Source organism: Pectinophora gossypiella, chromosome 15 (assembly GCF_024362695.1).
Source record: "Pectinophora gossypiella chromosome 15, ilPecGoss1.1, whole genome shotgun sequence".
NCBI lineage: Eukaryota > Metazoa > Arthropoda > Insecta > Lepidoptera > Gelechiidae > Pectinophora > Pectinophora gossypiella.
Window position 1 is genome coordinate 4,653,996 of NC_065418.1, and position 26,411 is coordinate 4,680,406.

The 26,411-nt window shown below is 38.0% G+C and overlaps 2 protein-coding genes across 2 annotated transcripts in view; one reads left to right on the plus strand and one right to left on the minus strand.

Moving 5' to 3' along the window:
• Window positions 1-26,411, minus strand: part of LOC126373139 (actin-histidine N-methyltransferase) — a 50,567-nt gene that overhangs the window by 21,692 nt on the left and 2,464 nt on the right. The gene's annotated exons all lie outside the window — the stretch shown is intronic.
• Window positions 274-26,370, plus strand: LOC126373068 (uncharacterized). The gene is made up of 5 exons (XM_050019035.1): window positions 274-841; window positions 19,612-20,616; window positions 21,561-22,815; window positions 22,947-23,546; window positions 25,431-26,370. Exons 1-5 carry the CDS (start codon window positions 680-682, stop codon window positions 25,940-25,942), a joined length of 3,534 nt encoding a protein of 1,177 aa, XP_049874992.1. The 5' UTR covers window positions 274-679; the 3' UTR covers window positions 25,943-26,370.

Genomic DNA, 26,411 nt, shown 5'->3' on the forward strand with positions numbered 1-26,411 from the left:
CAGCCTCCATGTGAAATCATCACAGCACTCGAATACACCCGACAAACGCGTGTTTACATAATATTAATAAGGAAGACAACAGCAATAGTCGCAATTACAATTATGTAAACAAAAGGTACGATTTTCCATTGAAAAACATTTGTTTGGAAATAGAGACAATAATTGTATGACGATGTATCAAAACTATGGAAATGTGGTCATGGCGAGGCAGTCGAAGCTGTCGTCGCAAGCACAAGCGCGGGCGCAACCGGCAACATTCGATCGCGTCCCGCCACCGCGCGCTAACGTGTGCCGGCATCACTTTCACGCTCGCTAACAAAAAACGCGGGAAAACTGCACGAGAAATCTCCAGTTTTCCACCACTAACACGACCGCCGCCGCCAATCATAGCCGCGATATACAACTGTTTACCAAACAACAATAATGTCGAAATAAAAGTCCCGACAAGAAATTCGAATTTTAAAAAGCCGTCGAGTCTATTACATCCTTCTTATTTCTCTTCACCCTTCTTATCTTCGTCTCTTCGTTCCTGATTTGAACATTCGAACGTGAGTTTTGAAAATCGAAGATAGTATTGTAAACTTTTAAGTTATTAGAGACAGTGTTGGTGTAGTGAGTTGATCGATTGTGGACGTGCTGGGAGTGCGTTCTGATTTGCAGCCACTTAGTTGGGAGTACTATGGGTATTACTTGGAGAGCCATGCCTTTGTTGAGCACGCTGGCCGCGCTGGTGATCATAGTGCACTCCGCCGAGGAGGGCATGGATAGAGACCTCGATAGAGAGTACAGATACGACCTTCGACCGAGGGTGCTGGACCCTGGAAGACCTAATAACGATGAGGTAAGACACACATTAACAATTAATACCTATTGTTTCTGGTCAAAACCCAAGTTCCTTCAGACAGACAAAATATTAACAAACGTTTACCAAAACTTTATAAATAGTAACAAATTATGTTTTTCATTTGTAAAACAATACGATTAGAAGTATTTTCTGCTATTCAAACGATTCACTTGTTGATAGAATATTTTATGAATCGTAAATAGAAAAGAAGTTGATACATAAAAGTTTACAATTATCTCTATTGTTCAATGATACTGCGATCTTTTTGTTTTTAATCGCAGGAATAATGTGATACGACTTTGAAGTCTTGATAATCAAATTCCAGGAGATAACTTTGTCAATTTTGCCTTTATAACCTGAAATCCCTTTATTGAACGGGCGCCGTGGTGTATAGTTAGAGCGTCGGTATAGATCTGGAGGTCCTGAGCTCAAATTCCGATGGAGACATATCACAAAAATCACTTTATGACGCCTAGTTTCGTTAGAACATTGCAGGCTGATCACCGGATTATCCTAAAGTAAGATGCTCCGTGTTTTGGAAGGCAAGTTAAGCAGTCCGCCCTGCTATTTACTAAGTACATCGTCGTTACATAAACCATTTAAGGGGCTTTTGGTTTGGAAATAGTAACCCTGACACCAGGGTTGATGAGGTCGGTTATTGACCTCACAACCTACACGAGAAAAGATCCCTTTCCAATAAACCAGTACAATGGCCTTGCTTTATTCCTTCCGCGACTCTCCCTTGTGTTTCCTTCAACCAGTTTTTATAGAATTATACATTTGAATAATCAAGGAAATTCAACTCACAAAATCATCATTAAACGGTTGATAATTGCGCACGTTTTCGCATTAGGAAGTTCGTAAGCCTGCAAAGAAAGTTTATACTGTACTACGTACCGTTCGATGTATTTGCGGCTAATACGATAACAATGGAGTTTTCTTTCGGTTGGCGTCGCTTATTTTTTATGATTACAGTTTCACTTTTATGCACTTTGCGGCTGTTTGGTAGAAAACGTGACGTTTATGAGATGCAATAAGAGTTTGGGTGCCACCCAAAACTGTGGCCGATAAATAATAGGCTAATTTCCAACTAGTCAAATCAGTTACTTTTTACTAAACATCAAAAAAAGAAATTGTATGAAAAAGCACACTGTGACGTCATAGAAAAACGTAATAAAATGTAGGTCTTAGTATTCAGTTTTCTTTGATTAAAATGCATAAATAAGTTATACAGAAAAAAGAAAATGTTTTTCGTTAGTTATAGATCTGTCTTTATTTAGAATTTTCATAATTTATCTTGAACCTAGCGCACGACCCAATTTATATACTTAGTATTTAGGGCGCATTTATTGGTTACTGACAGAGGGCAGCAGTAACTGTCAGAAACATTCAGAGGCGGAGGACAGGAGACCTAGTACGGCTTTGAAATAGACTACTCCGGGCGCCATCCCACTCGCGTCAGACAGAGTACTGCGGGGCGGAAGGCAAGAGGGAAAACACTGCCCAATTTTTCCCTAAAAAAGTAGCGTGGAAAATACTACACTCTGTGGCTCTTAAATTAACGATGATGTTGGTTACTTATTATTTAGATTTTACGGAGTTAATATTCAATGGATGGATGGTCACTTAGTACGCGTAGTTAGTCATGAGCATTATTCTTAAATGCTGCTTGTTTTCACAAAACGATAACAATTACCAACTTTTCCTCACACCTTGTTACAAATACCATAATCATAAACAATATATCATAAAGTTTAACTGAGAGTGTTCCATTTTCAACCACATTCTTAGTTTCCAACAAGATGACAATGATTGATTAGTACCACACGCGAAACAAGTTAAGAAGAAAACTTATTTGAAGGAAAAACGAAACTAATCTACTCTCTTCTCTTGGAGACTAATCTACTGTAGTAGCTCAAATAGGTATCCTATATCATCACCTTATAGAGAAAAACACGTAATTTTCCTTGGCAAAACCTTGTTTTTTTTTTAATTAATTTTAATCCAGGTAATAATTATTGAAACCACAAATTTAAGCCTGGTTTGAAACTAGCTTGTCTATTGCGAGGTTTTCGTAACAAAAATCACATCTAAATGTGATTTGAAAAAAATCGCTTACGTGGTTTTCATAATAAAGCGACGGTATACTCCTGATATTAGCTCGATGGACATGATGAACTGTAGGGTTGTCACCCTGCCGTTCTATCAGCCCATTGCCGAAAAAGTTCAACATTTATAATACGAGGGGAGGTCAAAAAGTTCGCGGAATGGAGGGGTTGGAGGGGGTTGGTTTGCTCGTACAGGTAGCCGCTAGTTGCACACCTCATTAACAGTATATGTACCAAGTTTGAAGCAAATCGGGTCATTAACGTTTGAACTATCGACCAGCAAACAAGTGAATCGGGAAGAACTCAGCGAATATGGAGAAAATTGAACACCGCGCCGTCATTAAGTTCCTCACCAAGCAAGGAAAATCCGCTCAGACGATTTTTCAAGAGCTGTTAGCAGTTTACGCGGACTCTGCCCCTGGTAAAACCATGGTTTACAAGTGGCATAGTCTTTTCAAGCAAGGAAGAGAGTCGATTGAAGATGACCCCCGCTCCGGACGGCCCATTGAGGCCACCACACCGGAAATCATCGAAAAAGTAGAGAAACTTGTATTAGAAGATACCCGCTTGAAGAAGAAGCAGCTTGCAGCAATGGTCGGTGTATCCGAAACAAGTATTTTAAATATCCTACATCAACATCTTGGGATGACTAAGGTCAGCGCAAGATGGGTTCCAAGAATGCTCACGCCACTTCAAAAAAGCGAGCGTGTCGAGTGTTCTCGCCAGTTTTTAGAGCTCTGTGGAGAGAATAAGGAAGAAGTTATGGCCCGGATTGTTACTGGAGATGAAACCTGGGTTCACCACTATGAACCTGAGTCGAAGCAAGAGTCGATGCAGTGGCATAAAAAAGGCACACCTCCTCCAAAGAAGTTTAAGGTGTCACAATCGGCCGGAAAGATCATGGCCACTATTTTTTGGGATACAGAAGGTATTTTGCTGATTGATTATAAAGATCGTGGTGTGACTATAACGGGACATTACTACGCTTCTTTACTGGATAGATTGAAAGAGGCTGTCAAGGAAAAAAGAAGAGGAAAGCTGTCAAGAGGTGTGCTCCTTTTGCACGACAACGCACCCGTCCACACGTGCCATGTTGCGACGGCTGCCATTCACCGATGCGGGTTCGAAAAATTAAACCACCCGCCTTACAGTCCAGACTTGGCCCCCAGCGATTATTATTTGTTCCCAAAAATGAAAAAGGAACTGCGTGGACGAAAATTTGGCGATGATGAAGAAGTCAAGTCTGCAATTTCGGCCTATTTTGACAGCAAAGAGAAATCTTTTTTTTATGATGGAATAAACAAATTATTTGATAGATCCGGAAAATGTGTTAAGGTTAAGGGAGAATATATTGAAAAGGAAAAATAGTTTCGTGTTTAATTTCGACCCCCTTCCCCCTCATTCCGCGAACTTTTTGACCTCCCTAATATGAAGCCATGGTAGCCCAGTTGGTAGAACGCTTGCCTTTTAACATTGAGGTCGCAGGACAGACTATCAGCCTATTGTCGAAAAAGCTCAACATTCGTAATATAATATGGAGCCGTGGTAATCCAGTTGGTAGAACGCTTGCTCACTTTGAGGTTGCAGGTTCGAATGCAGCACAGGCCTAAACCAATGATTGTCAGTTTTCGAATTCATGTTTGGATGATAAATGATTATCACGTGCTCAGCGGTGAAGGAAATCATCGCGAGGAAACCCACATTCCGGAGAAATGCATTTTCTGTATGTGACCTAACCTGTATTGTATTTTCCCTTCGCGGGTTGGAAAGTCAGACAGACAGTCGATTTTGTAAAAAACCGGACCTGTCAAATCTTCGGGTTAGGTAAGCGAACCCTGTGAAAAGCGGGATAATTCTAGGGAGATGATGATTTATAATATAATTACTCTTGCGTACAAGAAACTATCTAATGTTAATGCCAAGGACATAATCATCATTTCTGATATGAACAGGAATGTCTACTTGAAAACCAGTTATAACCGGTTAGAAAAGGTAGGAAGCGGAACCTAGAACTATTTTAGTGTTTAGAAACTGGTCTAGAAATCTGGGCTGAACCTGAATTAAATGGAGCGCGTTAAGTATATGTTGTAAGTAATTAGCGATTAGAGGACCAGTAATGGATGAGTAGGCTGAACAAATTGCGCTGTAGATGGGTTATTTGAGTGTCGTGAAGTGTCGTGCCGCCTGGGGTAATATGCTGAACTGACAGATCACAGAAACAAGGGCTATGTTTTTTTCTTAACATAACATAACAACACAAAATAACGTATATTCACGGTTATATTCTTATGTAGGTTCGTCAGAGGTATATTCATCGCAAAATTAACTGGCAGAAAAATCCCTTCCAAAATGTTATATTGGCCCATAACCCGACAGAATAAAGTTAACAGCACACGTCAAACAGGTTGCATATAAGCGAGATGCCTATTTTATTCGCCCGAATAACCATTCATTCATTTTAAAATTAACAGTTGTCAATCATCGGTCCATCGGTCGATAACAAAATGACAGGTATAACGTAAAATAAAATTGGGATGAGTCTGCAGGAATCGGGGCCATTACTAAAACAATATATAGATTATGCACCTATCTTCTTCTATCGTGTAGGTTGTGAGGTGGATTGCCAACCCCATCAACCGTGGTGCCATGGTTATTAACCTATTACTGAGCCGCCATAGGCCCCTCCCATGACTCATGTAACGACTACGTACTTACATCAGTAACTAATAACCGGGACCAACGGCTTAACGTGCCTTCCCAAGCACGGATCATCTAACGTTTGGACAATCAGGTGATCAGCCTGTAATGTTCTAACCAAACTAGGGTTCACAAAGTGATTTTTGTAATTTGTCCCCACCGCCGAGATTCGAACCCGGGACTTCCGGATCGTGAGCACAACGCTCAACCACTGGACCACCTATAAAGCTACTTGATATATTCAATCGCATAAGTTTACAAAAAACTGTATAAGCGATTGAATCTTTTGAATAACAACCGTAACTAGATGCTATACAACCATTTTAGCATCGTTTTACAATGTTAATTGGGATTTTTAGCAGGCTCACTTTATTGCGCAAAAAACTAAAAGAAACTTGAGTTCATCGCACTACTTTTTTAGAGATCCACAAGTTAAACATTAATATTCATAGGCACATATAGGGTGTTAGTGACGCCGTATTTCCGCATGATTTTCAGTTACCATCAAGCGGAAAATAAATTAAAATTTTAGTTTTTATTATTATTTTCAGTTCCATATTTTTGCGACGGAAAATTCCATTTGGTGTCAACTCAGAACATGGTCTAAATCATCTGTTAGTTTTTGTTACGGTATCACTAACACCCTGTATAACTCTATCATCAACTCGAAATGATGAATCTTATCAACCGAAGGGGCCTAAGCCACCACGTTATTTTTTATTTTTTACGGGACCTATGGTAAATTTCTCGCATATGGCATTAACTTTTTGTTATCTTTGATTGCTTGTGGTCTGCAACCCTATTAGATGATTACAGGGGTAAGTTTATGTATCTAATCTTCAAGCCGCCTTAAAGTGGAAATTGCCAGAAAATCGACATATTATTCCTATCTAAATAAACTGAGTAAATATAAATTATGTCTATAGTAAGAATCACCACAATAAGGTACGGAACACTAAATATAACAGAATAATATTACGTGCTTGCTTCGTCTTTTCGTTCTAAATTTTTACGTCTTTACCCAAAATAGATGGAAGCGCTACGCCGTGACTTATCGCGAATAAATACATTTTAATCACTTAATTAATGAGGTAATTATACATAATAAAGCTGTTTTTGTTTTATCTAGAGATAGGTGAACTAAAGGCAGTGACTATTTCAAGTTATATAGACGGCGATACGGCTCACCACCTAACACGTTGGTCTAACAGAAAGTTCATGTGAACTGTATGCTCAGTTCATCTTGCGATGGATGTAGCTATCAGTAGCCCAATTACGAATATAGGTAATCGTTAGGTTATTAAGAGACTACAAAAAATGGAGGTTCTCAATACGATTATGTTATTCTTAGTTACGTATAAGAAAAATACAATTTTAAAATTTAACACTTATTAACACAAATCAAGCTTACTCGTGTGTACAACGGTAAAACTTTATTATATTTATAGTTAGTTATATAACGATATTTCCTTACATCACGATCAAAAATAAAAATGATAAAAACATACATAAAGTGTGAATTACCGCAATAAATATCACACTTCTCACACATTTGAGAACTTTTATTTATTATTCACAAATAACGTATTATAAAAACTATTCAGTACCATTATGTAACTTTTAAACCAGTTATCACATATTTAGAGTCAATCGACGTATTGCCGCCCATGTGGGTCGATAGATATCAGCCGAGATAGTACCCTTTTTTACCTTTGATGGGTTTGCTCTTGACCCCAGACTTGTCCGAAGGCATTGACGAGGCCTAATATGGAGCGAGCTCGCCCAGAAGGTGCCTGTTCACTCTGGCTTAGTTTTAGCCTTACATTACTTTGCTCATTACAATTTCAGCGATTACAATCTTGTCTTAAAAAGATTTTATCTATCTATCTATTTTACTCAATACAAATGTGGAGTCAAAATATCCAAATGCAAGCTCTTATGTAACACTGTTCCGTTCTAGATATGGCTCTCGGCCCTGACCGTGGTGGAAAGAAAAACTTAGAACGAAGTTCAATGCTGGACTGAGAGCGAAAAAACCCACAACATTACATTGCATCACGACTATATCTCGTAAGGGGTAGGCAGAGGTGTATAGATTAAGTCCTATGTAATAGGGAGTGAGCCTATTTATTTATTTATAAAGTACAGCCACATCACAGCCTACACACAGTACAGCCTATATCATTAACCGGGCACAAATCCCGAAACCAAGTGCTATCAGTTATCTATAAACCCAAACATGAATTGGGTAGCTTCCTTAATCAAAGATAAATTATGAAATTCTGGTTACTAAATAAAGACAGATCTAAAGGGGACAAAAACGTTTTCTTTTTTCTATTTAACTAATTTATGAATTTTATTAATTAAAAATGTAATGAGTGCGACATTTTGTCACGTTTTCTATGACGTCACGGGTTGCTTTTTCATTCAAATTCCATAGGGATTAAGTTCGCTATCAGCAATACAGAATCTAACAAACTACGGCTCTACCTATACTGATAAGGGCAAAAGTCGTAAGCTTATGTATGTAACTTAATCACTGACAACCGAAAAAGCAACTTTAACGTGTTTTTGCAAAGTCAATATATTACAATTTTAATCGGTATAGCACAGTATTGAGTTTGGCGACTTTCTCTGTGACATAATGTCATTCGTTACAACTTTATCGAATTGAATTTAGTCTCGGAAGTGCTGATATTGCGTGAAATAATAAGAGATTATTTACTTATGAAAACATCAACGTACGTAGATCATACATAGACCCATGCGTATTTCCCACATAGGTAAGAAGAAACGAATGGAATTCCACATTTGCTTCGATCCTGACATAATTCTCTTGCTTCCACTTCCACTTGCCACATCCATCAGTTGTTTCATACACGCACGCAGGTTCAAAGTATAAAAAAATAAGTAAATAAATTTTGATTTAGGCTTCTTTTTTCGGAATAATTGATGGAATCTATCCGAATTCCGGACTATACTTGATATTAGACATAAGAATAAATTAAGCAAAACAAAAAGGATTCTCCATAAAACTCTTGCTACGTGAAGTTTCACTAAACGCTTCCTACATCATAAATTAGTCTCAAAAACGTCATAAACGCCTATATTGCGTAAACTCTCGACCTCTGTTTACATAGCACAATATCTTATGCCTTGGCCGTAAGTTCGCGAAACCGGTTCGACCGCTTTCAACTTTCCTCGGTGCAAGATTATGCCACAGTTTGGTAACAACTTTCTTTGCCAACGATGAGATAACTATATTATAATTAAATCTTCATAGTCAGCGTGTTTGGCGATCGGTCAATCGATTTTTAATAAGTTGCGATTTTGTGGTTCTTCAGTTCGTATCTAGGACGGATAATATGGTTCAAGTTTTGTCAATCAATTAAGTATTGTATTTATATTTGCACTTGTGTCATTTTCTAACCTGTTTTTGATAATGACTTCAACACATCAAATTATACCTATCTATAGATTCGAAGCAAAGCAAAGCGTTAAGCGTTAGCAAACTTGCAAATTCTATTCATAACCTATTAGTAACTACTTTTGATATTTGTCTGAAGCTCAAAAGTCTTTTAAGCAATCGTCTAATACCTACATAACATCCGGTGAGTTTTACGGCATGTCAGAGACACACATCATTCGTTCATTGTTATCACGTGGTTTCCAGGACATGTAACATACATAAACGTCCTATATACGTCCCACTGCTGGGCACAGGCCTCCCCTCAATCAACCGGAGGGGGTATGTATTCAAAGGACACGTATTCAAATTCAAATATATCTTTATTCAGTAGGGTACATAGTTACACTTTGAATCGTCAATTTGTACATAACGAACGTCTCATCCGTCTAAAACTACTGCAGCTTCTCACAACCTGTATACCCGGGAAAAAGAAGCTGCAAGAAAAACCTCGGCACAGGGCCCTAGACGTTCTTTAAAAAAAAGAAACATAAAATATAAAAAAACAAAAAAGAAAAATAATCACTAACCTTATAATAACCTTTTTTGCAAAGTTTCTGTTTAAAACTGTCTTAAAACAGTTGAAAAAATCCGGTTTTACTCCCTATTACATGGGATTTAAACATAGCTGGCGAGCAGTGGATTTATATAGATATACTGTACTCCTCTGTCTATCCTTTCGGGGATACAGGCGTGATGTTATGATAGGTACTTAAGAATGTCTTACTGACTGAATGATTGTGTCCTAAAACAACATAGGAATGCAAGAACCTAGGTATATTCTAATAGGATAGGTTCTGTTTTCGTCCCGAACATTTTCACTAAAATGTAATAATAGACAGCGTGCAGCGTGGTGGAGTATGCTCCATACCCCCTCCGGTTGATTGAGGGGAGACCTGTGCCCAGCAGTGGGACGTATATAGGCAGTTTATGTTATGTTATGTAATAGACACGGGCAAAATCGTTCGACCTTGCAAAAACAAAAGGAAAACTTATGAAGATGCAGGTACTTACAAAAAATGATTTATGTTTATTATAACGTTTCATGTTAATTATAGCGTTTGCCGAGCATTATTAATGAATGATAAAAGCTACAACAAAAACTTCTTCTAACATTCAATGTTACGATAAGAAACCAGGCATCTAGTACAAGTAACTCAGCTACTTTCGCACTCTATAAACTACACTTACCAGCAAAAACAGTCCAACCTCAATGTTCTGAGAGCGCATACGCTCTACAAGTTGTATAAGATGAGGTGGTGATAATGAAAGTCGATATTAGACACATGAGAAGTTTCACACACACATAATGCACCATGGATTGTAACCACTTTCTTTGTCGACGATGAGATAACAGCGACATCAGTAATCTATAACCCGTGAGTGGAAAATTGGTAATCCGTAACCTGTGGATAGGTAATCGCGAATGTGGTAATCGTTTACGATTGCAAAGTGGTCATTTTTCCGGGTTATTCAACCTACAGCGACGTCGCATTTACATCGATTTACCAGTTTGTGAATCTTTTACTCTATTCAGGTAGTATTTGGTTTCCTATGTCGCCCTTTTTTAATCCCCGACGCAAAAACGACGGGGTGTTATAAGTTTGACGTGTCTGTGTAAAAGTGTATGTGTCTGTCTGTGGCATCGTAGCTACCAAACGGATGATCCGATTTTAATGCGGTTTTTTTTTTGTTTGAAAGGTATATCAGTCGAGTGTTCTTAGCTATGTTTGGTGGAAATCGGTTCAGGTCTTCAAGGTCATCAGGTCGTTTGTTAAGTGTGATAGGAATGTTACACGCTCAGTTTGCTTACAAGCATATGTGGGATAAGTTATTTTTGCTTTTTATTGAGTTTAGCATTTTTAACCTTTTGTCATAATAATTGAGTACTTTTTTTTGGTCGGGGTTTTTAAATTTTGTAATTGCTTAATATACCTATTTATTAATAGAATCCACTTCACTGCAATGACGTTAAAATATTCATAGTATGATAATGTATCGAACAATTCGAGATACAGTCGTTTGAAAATCATATGCGATCTTGCACATGTATGAATGTAGAGATTTTTTTATTCAACTAACCTAATTACAAATCGCACGACAAGTCGATCGAGAGATCGTAATCTTTTATTGTTTATGCCTAGTAAACGCAATGTTTAGGTAGTGTACGTTTTACTCGATTGTGCGATTGTTATTCATGTGTATGTTCCATACATGACTTTATTATTCAAATCAAATCAAATCAAAATCTTTATTTGTAAATACAGGTATACAGAAGGTGTTACACATTAAATATTATAGGTATTTTGTTTGTCAAAGACTTTTAAATATAACCATTTTGGAAGCATTTTTATTATATGTAAGTACTATTGGTGCGTGTGTCTCGAATTTTATGACAATTTTCTGTTAATTGGCCATTTGTTGATAAATCCTGTTGTGCAGAAGACCCGGGGTTCAATCCCGAGCTAAACGATATATCTTCAACAGAACACTGGTACCTTATTTTGGCCTGGGGACTGTGTGTTTATAGTTTTATTCTCTGTTACGGCAAAAGTAGTCGAACACAGTTGCCGTACCTGCCTAAGTGCTTACAGTGGTTTTACTTTTTCTCTTACTGAACTTACTCCTCCTACCGCCACCCGCCTGCTTGCTTCTCAAACGGGGAGCGCCTGTTCGAACTACGGTACCGGACTTACACCAATTAATTATTAATTTATCTTAAGTGCAGTTTTCACTAACACAGTTGGCTCGACCATTATAGACGACGATCCGGCTCACTACGGCTCACACGTTGTTCTAACAGAAAGCTCGTTGAGGCATGGGTACCTAGTTCATCTTGTGATAGATGTTCTGATTACCTCAATTGGGATATAATCATGTTATGATGTTATGTCATGTTACTCCCCCTATTCTCTCTACAAAAAGCATCAGACGTAACGTACAAAAATAAGTCTTCTTCTATCGTGTGGGTTGTGAGGTGAATTACCAACCCTATCAACCCTGGTGTCAGGGTTATTATTGAGCCGCCAAAGGCCCCTGATATGGCTCATGTAGCGACTACTTACTTACATCAGTAAGTAGTAACCGGGACCAACGGCTTAACGTGCCTTCCGAAGCACGGACCATCTTACTTTTTGGACAATCAGGTGATCAGCCAGTAATGTCTTAACCAAACTAGGGTTCACAAAGTGATTTTTGTGGTATCCCGAATCCCGGTGGGGACATTCGAACCCGGGACCTCCAGATCGTGAGCCCAACGCTCAACCACTGGACCACGGAAATCGTTAAAAATAAGTTCAAAATAAAAACTTAATTTGTTTCGAGCTGTGATTTACTCGCCATACCCGAGAGGTTTTATTGCTTCATGCCGGAACCATTTGCATTGTACCCGTGGCTATAAAGTTATTACTTCGCTATTTCAAATGATTATAGTGCTGATGCACAGATAATAAACTTTCCTTGTTCGCGCTTGCAGGTGGCTACTATGCCTTATGGACAGGGCAAGTGGAATTTAAATTGTACTCTTTTATTTACATATTTTTTCTTTACAAAAGATACAAAATATATTATAAGGACAAATATTGACCAAATTGGAGATGGCCTTAGAAAATGTTCAGTACGATCTACTTTAAACCGGCGTGCGTGTATGAAACGATTGATGAATGTGGAGGAAGCAAGAGAAGTGTGTCAGGATCGAAGCAAATGGAATTCCATAGTCTCTGCTTAGATTATGTATGTATGTATAAAATATATAACAAATAACTGCTTAAGAGTAGTTTGTAATGCGTAAAGTAGTTAAATGAATCTTACCTGTATCTCTTCTTCTATCGTACCAACCCCATCAAACCTGGTGTCAGGGTTATTACTGAGCCGCCATAGGCCCCTGACATGACTCATGTAACGACTACGTATTTACATCAGTAAGTAATAACCGGGACCAACGGCTTAACGTGCCTTCCGAAGAACGGATCTTTTTACTTTTTGGACAATCAGGTGATCAGCCTGTAATGTCCTAACCAAACTAGGGATCACTAAGTGATTTTTGTGATTTGTCCCTACCGGGATTCGAACCCGGGACCTGTATCTTATACTTTTATACTAATTATTGGGATTCAGGTGCTAACGAAGAATGATAACTAGTGACAAGTTATCTTTTGATGATTTGTAGTTTTGACATATCGCAGTACGCCTCTTGAGCTGGGACTGACAGTTTACATATGAATTTTTCTAAATACACAGTTGCTATCAAGCTAGGACGCAAAATATAGTAAACATTCAAACAGGCGGCATGGGTTCCGCGCGCCGTGCGAATTATATCGAAGGCTTTGACCAATAGGCGCACTATCTACGTGGATAAAAGTCGAATGCCTATTGGTCGAAACCCTATCTATCTCTCAATGTTCGAGAGAGCTACCCTGCATAAATAACAAACATATACGTGCTATAAACGACAAAAGTAGAAACTCATGCACAATTCATATGAATGATAACTCGGCTAATCTCATCACAGTGGACCAATTAATCCCTGCTTATACTTTCAACGACTGTCAACACGTCATCCTTGTCTAAATCTCAACATTTTTTCTTCAAATTAAGAACCTGTAATTGTGTTCTTTGTTTTAAATGTAGAATGTCTGATTGCTACGTTTTTTTTTAAATGAAGAATCATTGATTGCTGAGTTTTTCTCTAAATGGAGAATAATTTAAATCTTTGAAGCGTCTTTGATTCATGACCATGACTGATTGAGTGGCAGACAATCGCCGGCTGGTCACTTTAATAGCATAAGACACTTTCTACCTAACTACACATCTGCGTGCACGCAATCGAACTAGCTTCAAATTCACTATCTACACATAATGATAGAGGGCAGCATTGTCTGTAGGCATGACTATTTGTTTTTGTTTAGAGTTCCGTATGAAAAATTTACAAAATAGAACTACAATATACATAATGAAGTATAAAAAGAAATCTGTCCTATGTTCGGGCTAATCTAGGGCACTACTGAACGAATACTGAGCGGTTTTTATTCGCGAAGCAATACTGGCTAAGAGTTACAAATAAATTAATGTCATGGGCACGAAAAGGTTTACACAAGACATACCCAACAGAGGATTGACCTAACGAAACATACATACATCATAAACTCACGCCCGTAATCCCTAAAGGAGTGGATAGAGCCTGAAGTAATCAAAGACAATTGGCAGCCACTGTTGATACCAAGTCCTAAAATGAACCTTATGGTGACAAGGGATCCTCTTATCACACATAACAATTGCTCATCATGTTAGAAAGGACAAAATCCCTATGTTACATTTTACATCCACAGATTCTTGCACGGATTATTTTGTATGAACGGAACCCACAAATTTGACACGCATTTAATCGTTTTTTGTTCCATTTCTAACGCTCAATACGGTTACGAAAAGCGGAACAGTTAAAGCAACTATTTGACGTCTACTCCGCCGTCTGTCACACCTTTTTGTGACTTTAATGTTTATAATGACAGTTGCGTAACTTGAATTCGACGAACAAGAACGGTATAACGTCGCCTATTAGAGAAAACCTCATCAACGCTTTTGAGATAAATTAATTGACAGTTATAACATTTTAGTTTACAGAGACATTAATTTTTCAACTATTATACACACGTACAGTCATGAGCAATATAATGTACCCACTTTAAGATTCTGTCGCTCTAACATATTTGACATTTAGTGAGACTTACAGTTCAATTTGTCAAAAAAGTTAATGTGACATGGTACCAAAGTGTATACATATTTAATGCTCGTGACCGTACTGATATACATATATTGTATTGTCATTGGTCATAATTAATTATTGGTACTTATGTCATAGAAAAGGAATAATACTACGTATAGAACGGCAACTCTGCGCTCCCCACCTGCGGCTGAGATAGGTTTACCTCACCCCCTTGGTCTTACTTTAGTCTTCAATCGTATGGGCGTCAGACGTCAGATGCGCATGTAAGATAACGTCAATGTGTAGTGTCTGTGTTAAACGAGGTGTTTTGTATGAAGTATCCGGGGTGTGCTTATGGTCAAAGGCACAAATCATCATCATCATCTGAATAGCGTTATCCCTTTTTGACAGAACCGATTTTTCACATTTACTCCTTACTCCTATTAATATAATATATTATAGACATATTATGTCTTCTTCTCCTTCTTCGTCCTCGCCACTTCCCGTCATGCGGGGTCGTCGGCTTTCCCAATCATGCGGCGCCAAGTATCTCGCTGACAAACACCACCTTTCTATTTATATATGTAGCTTTATTATTTTGATAACAGGGTGGTTAAAATGGCCACATCAACGCAATTCACGTAAGAAAGCAATATTGCAATTTGACACTTGCGCATATAAAAGTAAGTGCGCAATGTAAACAAATTTCAAATAGCAATATTGCTTTCTTGGATGAATTGCTTCGATGTGGCCATTTTAACCCCCTAGAACAGACAAAATCCGTCTTTTCTCTATACAGAGAATGAAGAACTTACACCGTTCTCTACACCACTAATCGACTTTATATGTTTGAATTCATGTCAGGATCATAGTATCATCATCATGTCAGGAACATAAGATCACATGTTAATACCACGTAGCTTCAGGATTTGGGCCCGGTTATTACATAAGACTTGAACATATCTGGCAAGGAGTGGGTGTATATAGACATACTGTACATCTCTGCCTACCCCTTCGAGGATACAGACGAGATGTTATGTTATGTTAGGTACTTAGGTATTGACTTCTTGCTTTCTCACAAAGATGAGTCTAAGAAAACAACACTTGCAAGAAATTATATTCTGATAGGATAGACTACTTGAAACATCAGATAATGTTATGTTTATTTTTATTTCAGTGTTTAGTTAATGTAGGCACGATGAAATCAACGATGATGCCATCATAACATTGATGTAATAGACATTGTCTAACATTGACATTACAATATAGATCCGTACATATTACAGTCATAATGTCCGGCAATATTATAGCTTTACTGTCATGTAATACTAGCACTATTAAACAGAACTTCTTCTGTCGTGTGGGTTGTGAGGTGAATTACCAACCCCATCAACCTCACCAAACTCACCCTGGTGTCAGGTTTATTATTGAGCCGCCAAAGGCCCCTGACATGGCCCATGTAACGACTACTTACTTACATCAGTACTTAGTAACTGGGACCAAAGGCTTGACGTGCCTTCCGAAGCACGGATCTTCTTACTTTTTGAACAATCAGGTGATCAGCCTGTAATTTTCTAATCAAACTAGGGATCACAAAGTGATTTTTTTGATATGTCCCCACCGGGACTCGAACCCGTGACCTCCGTGAGCCCAACGCTTAACCACTGGACCACGGAGGCCGTTATTAATCAGATCGACCAGGGGGTTTAAAAGGCCACATCAAAACAATTCATCTAGAGGTAAAAAGCAATATTGCAATTTGACATTTACACATATAAAAGCAAGTGCGCAATGCACACAAAGTTACAGTACAGTACAATCATTATTAGTGATTACATTTCAATAAAGATAACATTTAACAATAGCCTCAATCCGTGGTAAGAATTAGATCTGTCAAAGTATGTCAGCTAGTGTTGTGACGTTCATTGGCATAGGTTCATTAGCTTAGTGATGTATCAGTCGAGATTAAGCTGATCGATTCTTTCTATCTAACAGTACAGTCATGAGCAATATAATGTACCCACTTTAGGACTCTGTCGCACTAACATATTTGACATTTAGTGAGACTTACAGTTCAATTTGTCAAAAAAGTTAAAGGCCCGACAATGACGCGTGTACTATCTCACTTTTTACAAAAGATGCGTGCATACACTTCATTCCAGCTTATTACCGATACATACTTATACATAATTATCCTATCCATAATGGATATTTTTTGTCGAATATTCCCTATACTTCGTATTGTTGTATAACTTCGCACGAGACGGCAGTTTTTCGACGATTAACACACAATGAACAGTATATGGAGTAGAGTGGCGTGTAAATATAGGGTTTACGATACTCAGCGTGGTATTAATAAACTAATCTCAACTGAGACTGCCCTAAAGATGATGCTCAAGTCCCTGTTTTTATATGAGAACTGTCACATTGACATGATCTTGAGGGCAGTCTCGAAGCTGAGATTAGTTTATTAATACCACCCTAAAAATTAAGAACAAAATACCTTCTATACTTCAATGTTACCCGGATGAGATTGCTACTTAGCAATAAGGCCGCCTATTGTACTCTTTCTATTTCTCTTTTGTTTTGTATTTTGTATTTCCTGTGTGTGCTATAAATTATTTGTTACGTTATGTCGTTTAACATATTTGCAAGATCGCGTAGAGCCAGCCCTAATTCTAAACACATTTTACGTAACACTGCAGTTCTTCACTCCTTACGAAAGGCACAAGAAAATGCGTGAAATCATCACCGCCACTTCACTTGCAACATGGCAGTCGGCTGAGAACAGTTTCACATCTGCCTTAGTTAAATATTAAAGTAATTATAATGAGACAAATAATATAAAACCTGCTTAGTGAACTCTCGCACGCATTCACTTTTTGCACTTAATTAAAAAAGCTAAATAAAAAGTAAAAGTTGTATTTAGTGTATGTCATTGTATGGTTTGAACTGGAAAGAAAATTACGAGTGTTTCCATACCAATAGCTTCAATTGATCGACGGATACCGTTCGACTAACCAATTGATCGATTCCATCGATCGAGGTTGATCAATAGGTGTGGTAGCTTCAATTGTGGAAAAAACTTACGAGTGTTTCCATACCAATAGCTTTAATTGATCGACGGATACCGTTCCACTAAGCAATTGATCGATTCCATCGATCGAGGTTGATGAATAGCTCTGGTAGCTTCAATTGATTTGAATTGATGATTGGTAGGAACTATCGATCGACGTCAATTACTCCATTCTACCAACGATCGATGCTGTCGATATACGATTGATCAATTGGTCTAGTAACACCCTAATACACTCAATATACGGTGAAGACATTACTTGTTTGTATGAAATAAAAAACAGTAGTTTAATACAAAAATATTGTCCACCACTTATGTTTAATGCAATAAAATGACCATTCTACTGCATTTAAATGCAGTAGAATTGTCATTTTATTCGGTCGGCTTACCATCGCCATAATATTTTCTTAATTTTGAATGCTACAATTTTAGCGCACTCTCCCAGAAAAAGTTACATCACAATCTCTTAATGAACCATTAGCTTACAACAATAAACGAAAATAAAAGAAATTAAGAAAGTAGCGTACTAATTGAACACAGCGACGGGTTCAACTACCTCGTTATTCATTGACCTTTCACTAAACGTTTTCACAGTCGACAGCGCCAGAAAACCCGTAATGGATCCACAATTACTACTTCTGTATGTTTACTCAACTTTGAAAATGATTAAAAGGTAAAAAAGCAACTATTCACAGCTTAATGAAGCAAAAACCGTTGAGATTTTTTCAAAGACACGCGACGTGTTTTTGTTTTGCTCGAATTAGAATGCGGTGCACTGAACCGCATCCACTACTTACAGCGTAATTTAAAATCTTCTTCTATCGTGTGGATTGTGAGGTGGATTACCAACCCCATCAACCCTGTTGTCAGGGTTGCTATTCTGACATGACTCATGTAACGACTACTTACTTACATCAGTAAGTTATAACCGAGACCAACGGCTTAACGTGCCTTCCGAAGCACGAATCATCTTACTTTTTGGACAATCAGGTGATCAGCCTGTAATGTCCTAACCAAACTAGGGATCACAAAGTGAATTTTGTGATTTGTCCCCACCGGAATTCGAACCCGGGACCTCCGGATCGTGAGCACAACGCTCAACCACTGGACCACGGAGGCCGTTATTTAAAATAACTTAAAAAGCTAATGCTCTTAGTATTCATACAAAAGTACCGAAGATGTCAGTCTACCTACGTAGCACCATGAGCGGATCCAGAGGGGGTCATGGGTGGCCACTGCAATTTTATGTCATTCTCTACGCAAATAGTATGAAGTACATCGAAGATCCTTCATTTCATAAAAACTGGTAGCACCGACTTGTATTTATTAGGCAAACAAGCTAAGTTATTCAGTAGCCGTTGACCTTAGATATATTGTGACACCAATTTGTAAATTATGCGAATGGCTCCCTTATGGCAAAACAAAAATACTGATTAGGTACATCTGTAGCATGAATAGCACAGCAAAATGCCGTATGAAACTCAACTGTGCAGGTAGGTAAAATAATCAAATCGCGCGGTTTCTTCGTCAACGATTAGAAAGATAGAAGATTGGACGAATTTTTTGACCGCTTAGATAATTTATCAAGTTGAGGAGTCCATTGTTAGCATCCAAAGTAATTCTCAAGTAACTTTTATTACAAACTGTTGCTTTAGACTAAACATTTAGATAAGTATATTTATTTACGATATTTTAAATTTTGTATTTGTCTTTTTCCAGCCCTGGAGAGCGATAGAAGCGGAGCCGATGATGCAACAATCCACGCAAGTTGACAGTTTCTGGCAGGACTCTCCAGAGGAGCCCATCAAACGTCGCAGACCAGTGCGGAAACGGAAACGTCGCCCGGTCGCAGCCGATGAAGTATCATCTGACGAGAAGGCGTTCAATCCAGACGCACTTGAAAGGGACCACTTGTACCCAGTCGCTACGGAAGTCAAAGGCATAGAGGACCCAATACGTTTCCGTGAAACACAAGAACCCCTTCGATACAGAGAAACAGATTACGAACCTGAACAAACAACAGAAATGCCAAGAAGAAGAAGAAAGAAACCCAAACACCGGCGCAACCGATGGGCAGAGGAATATTTAGACATAGATAGGCCTCTGCGGAGGCGCGGCCAAAGAAGGAAGCGACCATCAGTCGAAAATGACGAAAGTCATTGGCCGAAATTAAGTGAATTCGATGGCTCTAGGCAAGATAATGAACCAAAAGAAGTAGACCTAGAACCAATTGAAGACGGACGAAAATCACATTTTACAGTCGATTTTGACACCGGTACTATTAATGAAGCGGGACGCGAGCACTTTAACAATCGAGCCTATGCACATCCAAAAACAGAAAATAGAGAAACTGACAAGATGGTACAAGAGGATAGCTATGAAGAAACGGGACAAAATAAATTTGTAAGACGGCCACCATTCAATTTTCAGGGTGATACAAAAGCTGTTAAAGAATATTCAGATGACACAAATCAAGACCGCAAATTGTATGATGATACAAGACAAGTCGACTATGTAAACCCAGAGGTTCCTAAAGCTGAAGCAGATTATGTATCATTACCACGAGACAACTATCAAGTCAAAGAAGACAAACCTTTATCGGAATTTTCTCTGGAAATGATACCACCAGTACAAGTGAAACCTACTAAGGCCACTGACGAAATAACACGTACAACTAAGATTGAAGAGAAAATTCCTGGTTTAAAGCAAAAGAATAAAATATGGGTAAGTCATTTTTTTTTATAAGCAGTTCTTATCTTAAGACATAATCGTTCAACATAACAAGTAATTTAATATTCAAAAATGTAAAAAGACACAACTAGATAATGCCTGCAAAAGAAGCACTTAGATATACACTCGGCTTTTAACTCAAGTAGGTATTTAAATACGAGCTTTAGTATCTATGAACACAGATTGAGAGCCGATTTCCATAAAAAGAAACTGACGTTCCATTATGTGTTCTAATCTAATCTAGCCTACAAGATCCCACTGCTGGGCAAAGACCTCCCCTTCCCATTATGTGTTACCAATCATTTAATTTCATTATAGGAAAAATATCCTTTATCCCGGATTCTTAAAATATTAACTAATAAAACTGTTACGAAAGAAGATTTGGATGCTTTATACGCTGATAATATGTCGAGAAAGAAATTACAAGAAAAAAATGGCAGTCTGGAAAAACGTGAAAATAGAAAGAAAAACCGAGGAAGATTTTCAATACATGACTATTATTTGCATTCAAGCTATACACGGAAGCCTTTGAGCAAGCTTATATATATCCCATTACTAGATTTTCGACCAGTTGGTGATATTGTGGACGTGAATGAAGAATCTGATATGGTACATTATTGTAGTAGCTAATGACGACTAATTTCACTTAGATCCATACTGCCTAAATGTGTTAATACTTGAACTACCTGTGCCCAACTTCCTAATACATGTTTTGGTTAGTGCCGCACCCTACGTGTTTAATGTTTCTACCTGTAACCATCTACACAACTTTTTTATGTGGGATATAAATAGAAAAGTCCAATTTTCGAACTATTGAACTTTCGTAGCTAGTTTTTGTAACAAACTTTTTGTAACTATTACGTATAACACAAAGACAAACAATAATCAGGCTTCTTATATTACTATAAAGACATTAATCAATTTTATAAAATTTCCAGGACGATCGACCAACAGACGCCGTGTCACTAAAAGAAATATTAAAACGGTCAAACGGTTCTAACTTGATCGAAAAATTACAGCAACATAACTTGTCTCTCTCCGACTTGCTCCGCGGAAAAGAAGACGCTATATCGATTCTCAAGTTAGATGAGTCACCGGAACAAGAACCTTTGGTAGATAATAAAGAAAATTACGAAAACATTGAAGTAAACCAAGAACAAAAGGACGTTCCGGCAGTAATTAATTCACTTACAATAAACGCAAATAGTGAACCTGCTCAAAATACTGAATCAAGCGTAGAAAAACGTGACGATATAGAATCACAAAGTTCAGGGAAAGAGACCAATCCAACAAAAGAAGAAGTAAAAGAAAACGTACCGAAAATTGTACCTAAACGACGGTTTCAAGGAGCTAGAAGGAAACTAAGAATGAGACCAGCAGTAAACGGCACTTACAAAGGTCAACTAAACAGGGACTTAATGGCACAAACAGCAAGAAGATACCACTTTAGTAGAAATGCTACGAAATCAAAAGAATGGAAAAATGTATTATCATTGATGAACACAAATGAGACAAAAGACGAATTGTATGAAAAAGAAATAACTGAGGATCCTTCGACAACTACATCTTTGCCAGATGAAACGACAATTCTTACTAACGCAGAGTATTACAACCCATCTACAATATTGATACCACTTGATACCGAATCTGATATAAATAATAAAAATGAAAACGACGAGATCGTCAAAGAAACTACGCAAATCCCTATAACCACTACGCAAGAAACCACAACTCTGGAAATCACTAGTACTACAGATAAACCAAAAGTCTCTCGTTTGAGGCCCGCAGCAAGCCGCATGGGATTAAGACGACAAGCGTTCAATAACAGACTAAAAAGAAAACGTCTTAAACAGAAGAATTCTACAACTGCGCCTCCAGTCGAAAACGAAGACATTGTAATGGATCTCTTTGGTATGCCTAATTTAGTCTCGTCATCAGAGTTTATAGCGAAAACACAAACACCAAAGGCTACAACGATTGCGCGTAATCCAGAAGAAGATTTTACAACTTTAGACGATTTTATGACGACAGAGAAATCAAAACATACAGAAAGCGGACCACGGTATACGAGAAATTCAACAACATCTTACACAACTTCCACAACAAGAGGCATGCCTACCATACCAAGATATTCGAGCACTACTGAAGAAACGGCGAAGTTCGAGATAGAAGAGATTTTAAACGACACTCGCAGTATGTACAACATTGATATTATCTCGTTTTGTGTATTATATAAATCTCATTCGGTAATATAATAATAACATCGTCCGAATATTCATGGACGTACTTACAATTGTTTTAACCAAATACTTATTCAATTTCAGCAAGTGCAAGGTTGTCAAGGATATTGATGGAAAGAAACATGACACTGAATGAATTGGTTGAACATAGAGAAAGAGGCTCGAGTCACGTTCACCTGGCTGACATATTCCACAACGCCTCAAAAGAGCCAAATCCTCCCGAACCCTTCCTTTCTAAATCTTCCATCGAACCTATATCCAAGGAAACGTATCCCTTAAGAGCCATACTAGAAGCCAACCTCCACGATGCGGCAGCAAAAGCGACAACAATAGATCCAAACTCGGCTCAAGGCTCATTTGTGAACATTCCAGTAGTTATGGATTTTGGCAATAACGTCAATGAAAATGGAGAAAACATGGGCATAATGTCATTGTTTAACAAATTTACTGGAGATATCAGTGATGTAGAAAAGAGTGCTATTGGAAAAGACTCCGAAGGCACACCTTACGTAACGCAAGTTATTGCTGTAAACCATACTGATTCAACAGAAACAGTGAGAGAAAGTAGAGTATTAAAAGATGAGGAAAACAATCTAAAGCATGATGTAGTCGGATGGAGTGAACTATTTGAACTGATGAGAAGAAATCAGAATGAAACAGATGACTTTCTAACTCCCGAAGAAGGTAATATCATAGTATTTTTATGAAATTGAAATTCAGTTTTGAACATTTCAGCATAAACCTTCATTCTTTAAAATATATTTAATGCAAATAGCTACTTACTTTACTTGAATTTTTATTATTAGCTTTTTACTTTATTCTGTATACCATCAATTCAACGTTAGAGGCGTCTATTTATGTGACAATGTTTCTTTGGCAGATGTATATACACTTCTCATCAAAAAAATCGAAACACTTCCGTTTTCATTGTTTCTGTCCGAATTTAACACAAAAAAGAATTCATACGATGAAAAAAAATACATAAATGTATAGCTGGCAGTTTGGCCATTACAGTAATAAGCGAAAATTCTAAATTCAAAATTAGAATTTCATTTGTTTATCTTATAAACGAAATGAATCACTGTTTTGAGACAAATGTGTGTTTAGGGTTGGAGTACATTTAGCGTTTAAAAACTAAAAATTGGCGCCTATCCTTAACCTTTTTGTTTTTTATTTCAATACTGTGACTTTGGGACGTCTGAAAAAAGGTTTTTTTTTCTAAAACGTATGGATACTTCGCCCACAGAAGCCGCCCAAGTTGTGGCATTGCTGGATTCTGGCCTTAGTCAGCGTGTTGTGGCTGCAAGACTGCATCTAAGCCTGTCATCTGTTCATAGAGTCTATAAACGTTATCGGGAGACTGGTTTGTTCACGCGCCGTTCAGGATCTGGCAGGAATCGGGTCACTTCTGAGCGAGATGATCGATTTATTGTAACAACTTCTTTAAGAAATCGACGCCTTAACGCTTTTCAACTGCAGCAGCGGCTTCGTGTTGTACGAAGGGTGGCTGTAAGTGACTCTACAATTAGAAGAAGGTTGAAGGATCGTGGACTGGTACCGCATAAGCCAGCAAATGGGCCGAAATTAACTGCAGACCATCGAAGAGCGCGCCTTAACTTTGCACGTGAGCACCTAAATTGGTCATACCTACAGTGGAGCAAAGTTCTCTTTTCTGATGAGTGTAAAATTATGCTGTATGGTAACGACGGAAGGAACAAGGTCTACAGAAGAGACGGAGAACGCTATGCACAATGCTGCATTGAAGAAAAGGTCAGCTATGGTGGCGGTTCGTGGACGGTTTGGGGAGGAATCAGCGCCGACGGTAAGACAGAGCTTGCTTTCGTGTCTGGGCCACGTCTGCCTGCACTAAACTGTCATCGGTACGTCGAAGAGTGTCTCGAGCCTCATGTGATGCCCTATGCACATTTTATTGGCAACGGCTTCATATTCATGCACGACAATGCTAGGGCTCACACCGCGGGCGTCGTACGAGATTATCTTAACGAAGTCGATATCTCTATTATGGAATGGCCAGCAAGAAGCCCGGACATGAATCCCATTGAACATCTGTGGGATGAATTAAAGAGACGAATTCGAGCAAGAGATCCTGCGCCAGAAACACTTAGCCAGCTGCAAGATGCAATCCAAGAGGAATGGGACAATATACCACAGCATGTGATCGTGACTCTCATCCGATCGATGAAGAACCGTATGGAAGCAGTAATTAGAGCTCGGGGAGGGAATACAAGTTATTAAATAAACGGTTTTTAGCTTTGTTTTTCATTTACGTGTGTTGTTTTATCCATTTCCTTTATACTCCATACGGAATAAAAATGACTCATTTAACAAAATACGAAACCTATGAAAAATTCATTTAAATTTAGAACATTAACATTAAGATTTGATAAGCTCATATTACTCACTATTAAACGACATTTAACATTTATTCCTAAATGTACACATTTTTCTGATAATCCTGACAAAACGTAAACTTGCAAGGTGTTTCGATTTTTTTGATGAGAAGTGTATTTAGTGACGAAATATAATTGTTTTGTGTTCTTTTTTCAGATCCATCGGGGTCAATTTCAAATAAGCTTCTGTTCGAAGATTCGGACGGGGACGGTGTAATAGTTCTAGAAGATTTGCAACGCCTTAAGGATTTCGACAGCAACGCTGCATCGACGTCAGACGAGAAATTAGAGATGAACACTTACGAAAGAGCTGAAGCGCCTATTCAGCCTGGTATTCTTGACAGAGCGCCTAGTAACACTAGGTCAGTCACTGTTGCGACGGCGAGTATCGTAGGTCTAGCCATGGTTCTGTTTCTGTTGACCTATGCTGCGTTCAAATGGAAGCAGCAAAGGAATTTGCTAAACAAGAAACAGAGTTTCAGCGACGAAAGAATTCCTACGCCGGTGTTCGAGAACAGGAAAGGCCATAAGAACAATTGTAGCACAAGAAGCATTAGTCCGATGCTCGCGTCTTCAAACATCTACACCATGAACACGTTAGATTCCAATGCAACCGGCAAAGAGTCCCCAGATTACATGTGGGACAGTCTCAGAAAACCGTTCCAGTAGGCAGAATTTTGTCAAGATATTAGACTGAATTTGTAAGTATTAGTCTTAAGCCTAAGCTTATTGAAGATTTATTTAGTTTTATTTTACATTATTTAAACTAGTGACCTGATTTTGAATTAAGGGAGTTGTATTACATATTTATTTATTTATTCTCTGATATATCTCTTATCATGTCTTGGTAGTCAATGCAGCTTTTTAGTATGCTTTGGGTAATCTGTGCCTCTAGTCCTAAAGCGAAATTTGAAGTCAATTCTCAATATTTTGTATTGCTTTATATGACTTTCTATTTACTTATTAATTTCTTTTAAATATAATATTGATGTTCAGTATTATAATTTTATTGCAGCTGCAATGTGACATTATCAAAGAATTTATATAGAGGTTCATACTTTTATAGCTTCTTCTTTAAATAAATAAAGTTAAGAGCTTTTTATTTTATTTATTACCCACACCCATTTCTCTAATTATA

Coding starts and splice junctions, on each gene's coding strand:
- LOC126373068 (XM_050019035.1), top strand. CDS start 680: ATGGGTATTACTTGGAGAGCCATGCCTTTGTTGAGCACGCTGGCCGCG. Junction 842..19,611: donor GAAGACCTAATAACGATGAG/GTAAGACACACA, acceptor GTCTTTTTCCAG/CCCTGGAGAGCGATAGAAGC. Junction 22,816..22,946: donor GATTTTAAACGACACTCGCA/GTATGTACAACA, acceptor ATTCAATTTCAG/CAAGTGCAAGGTTGTCAAGG.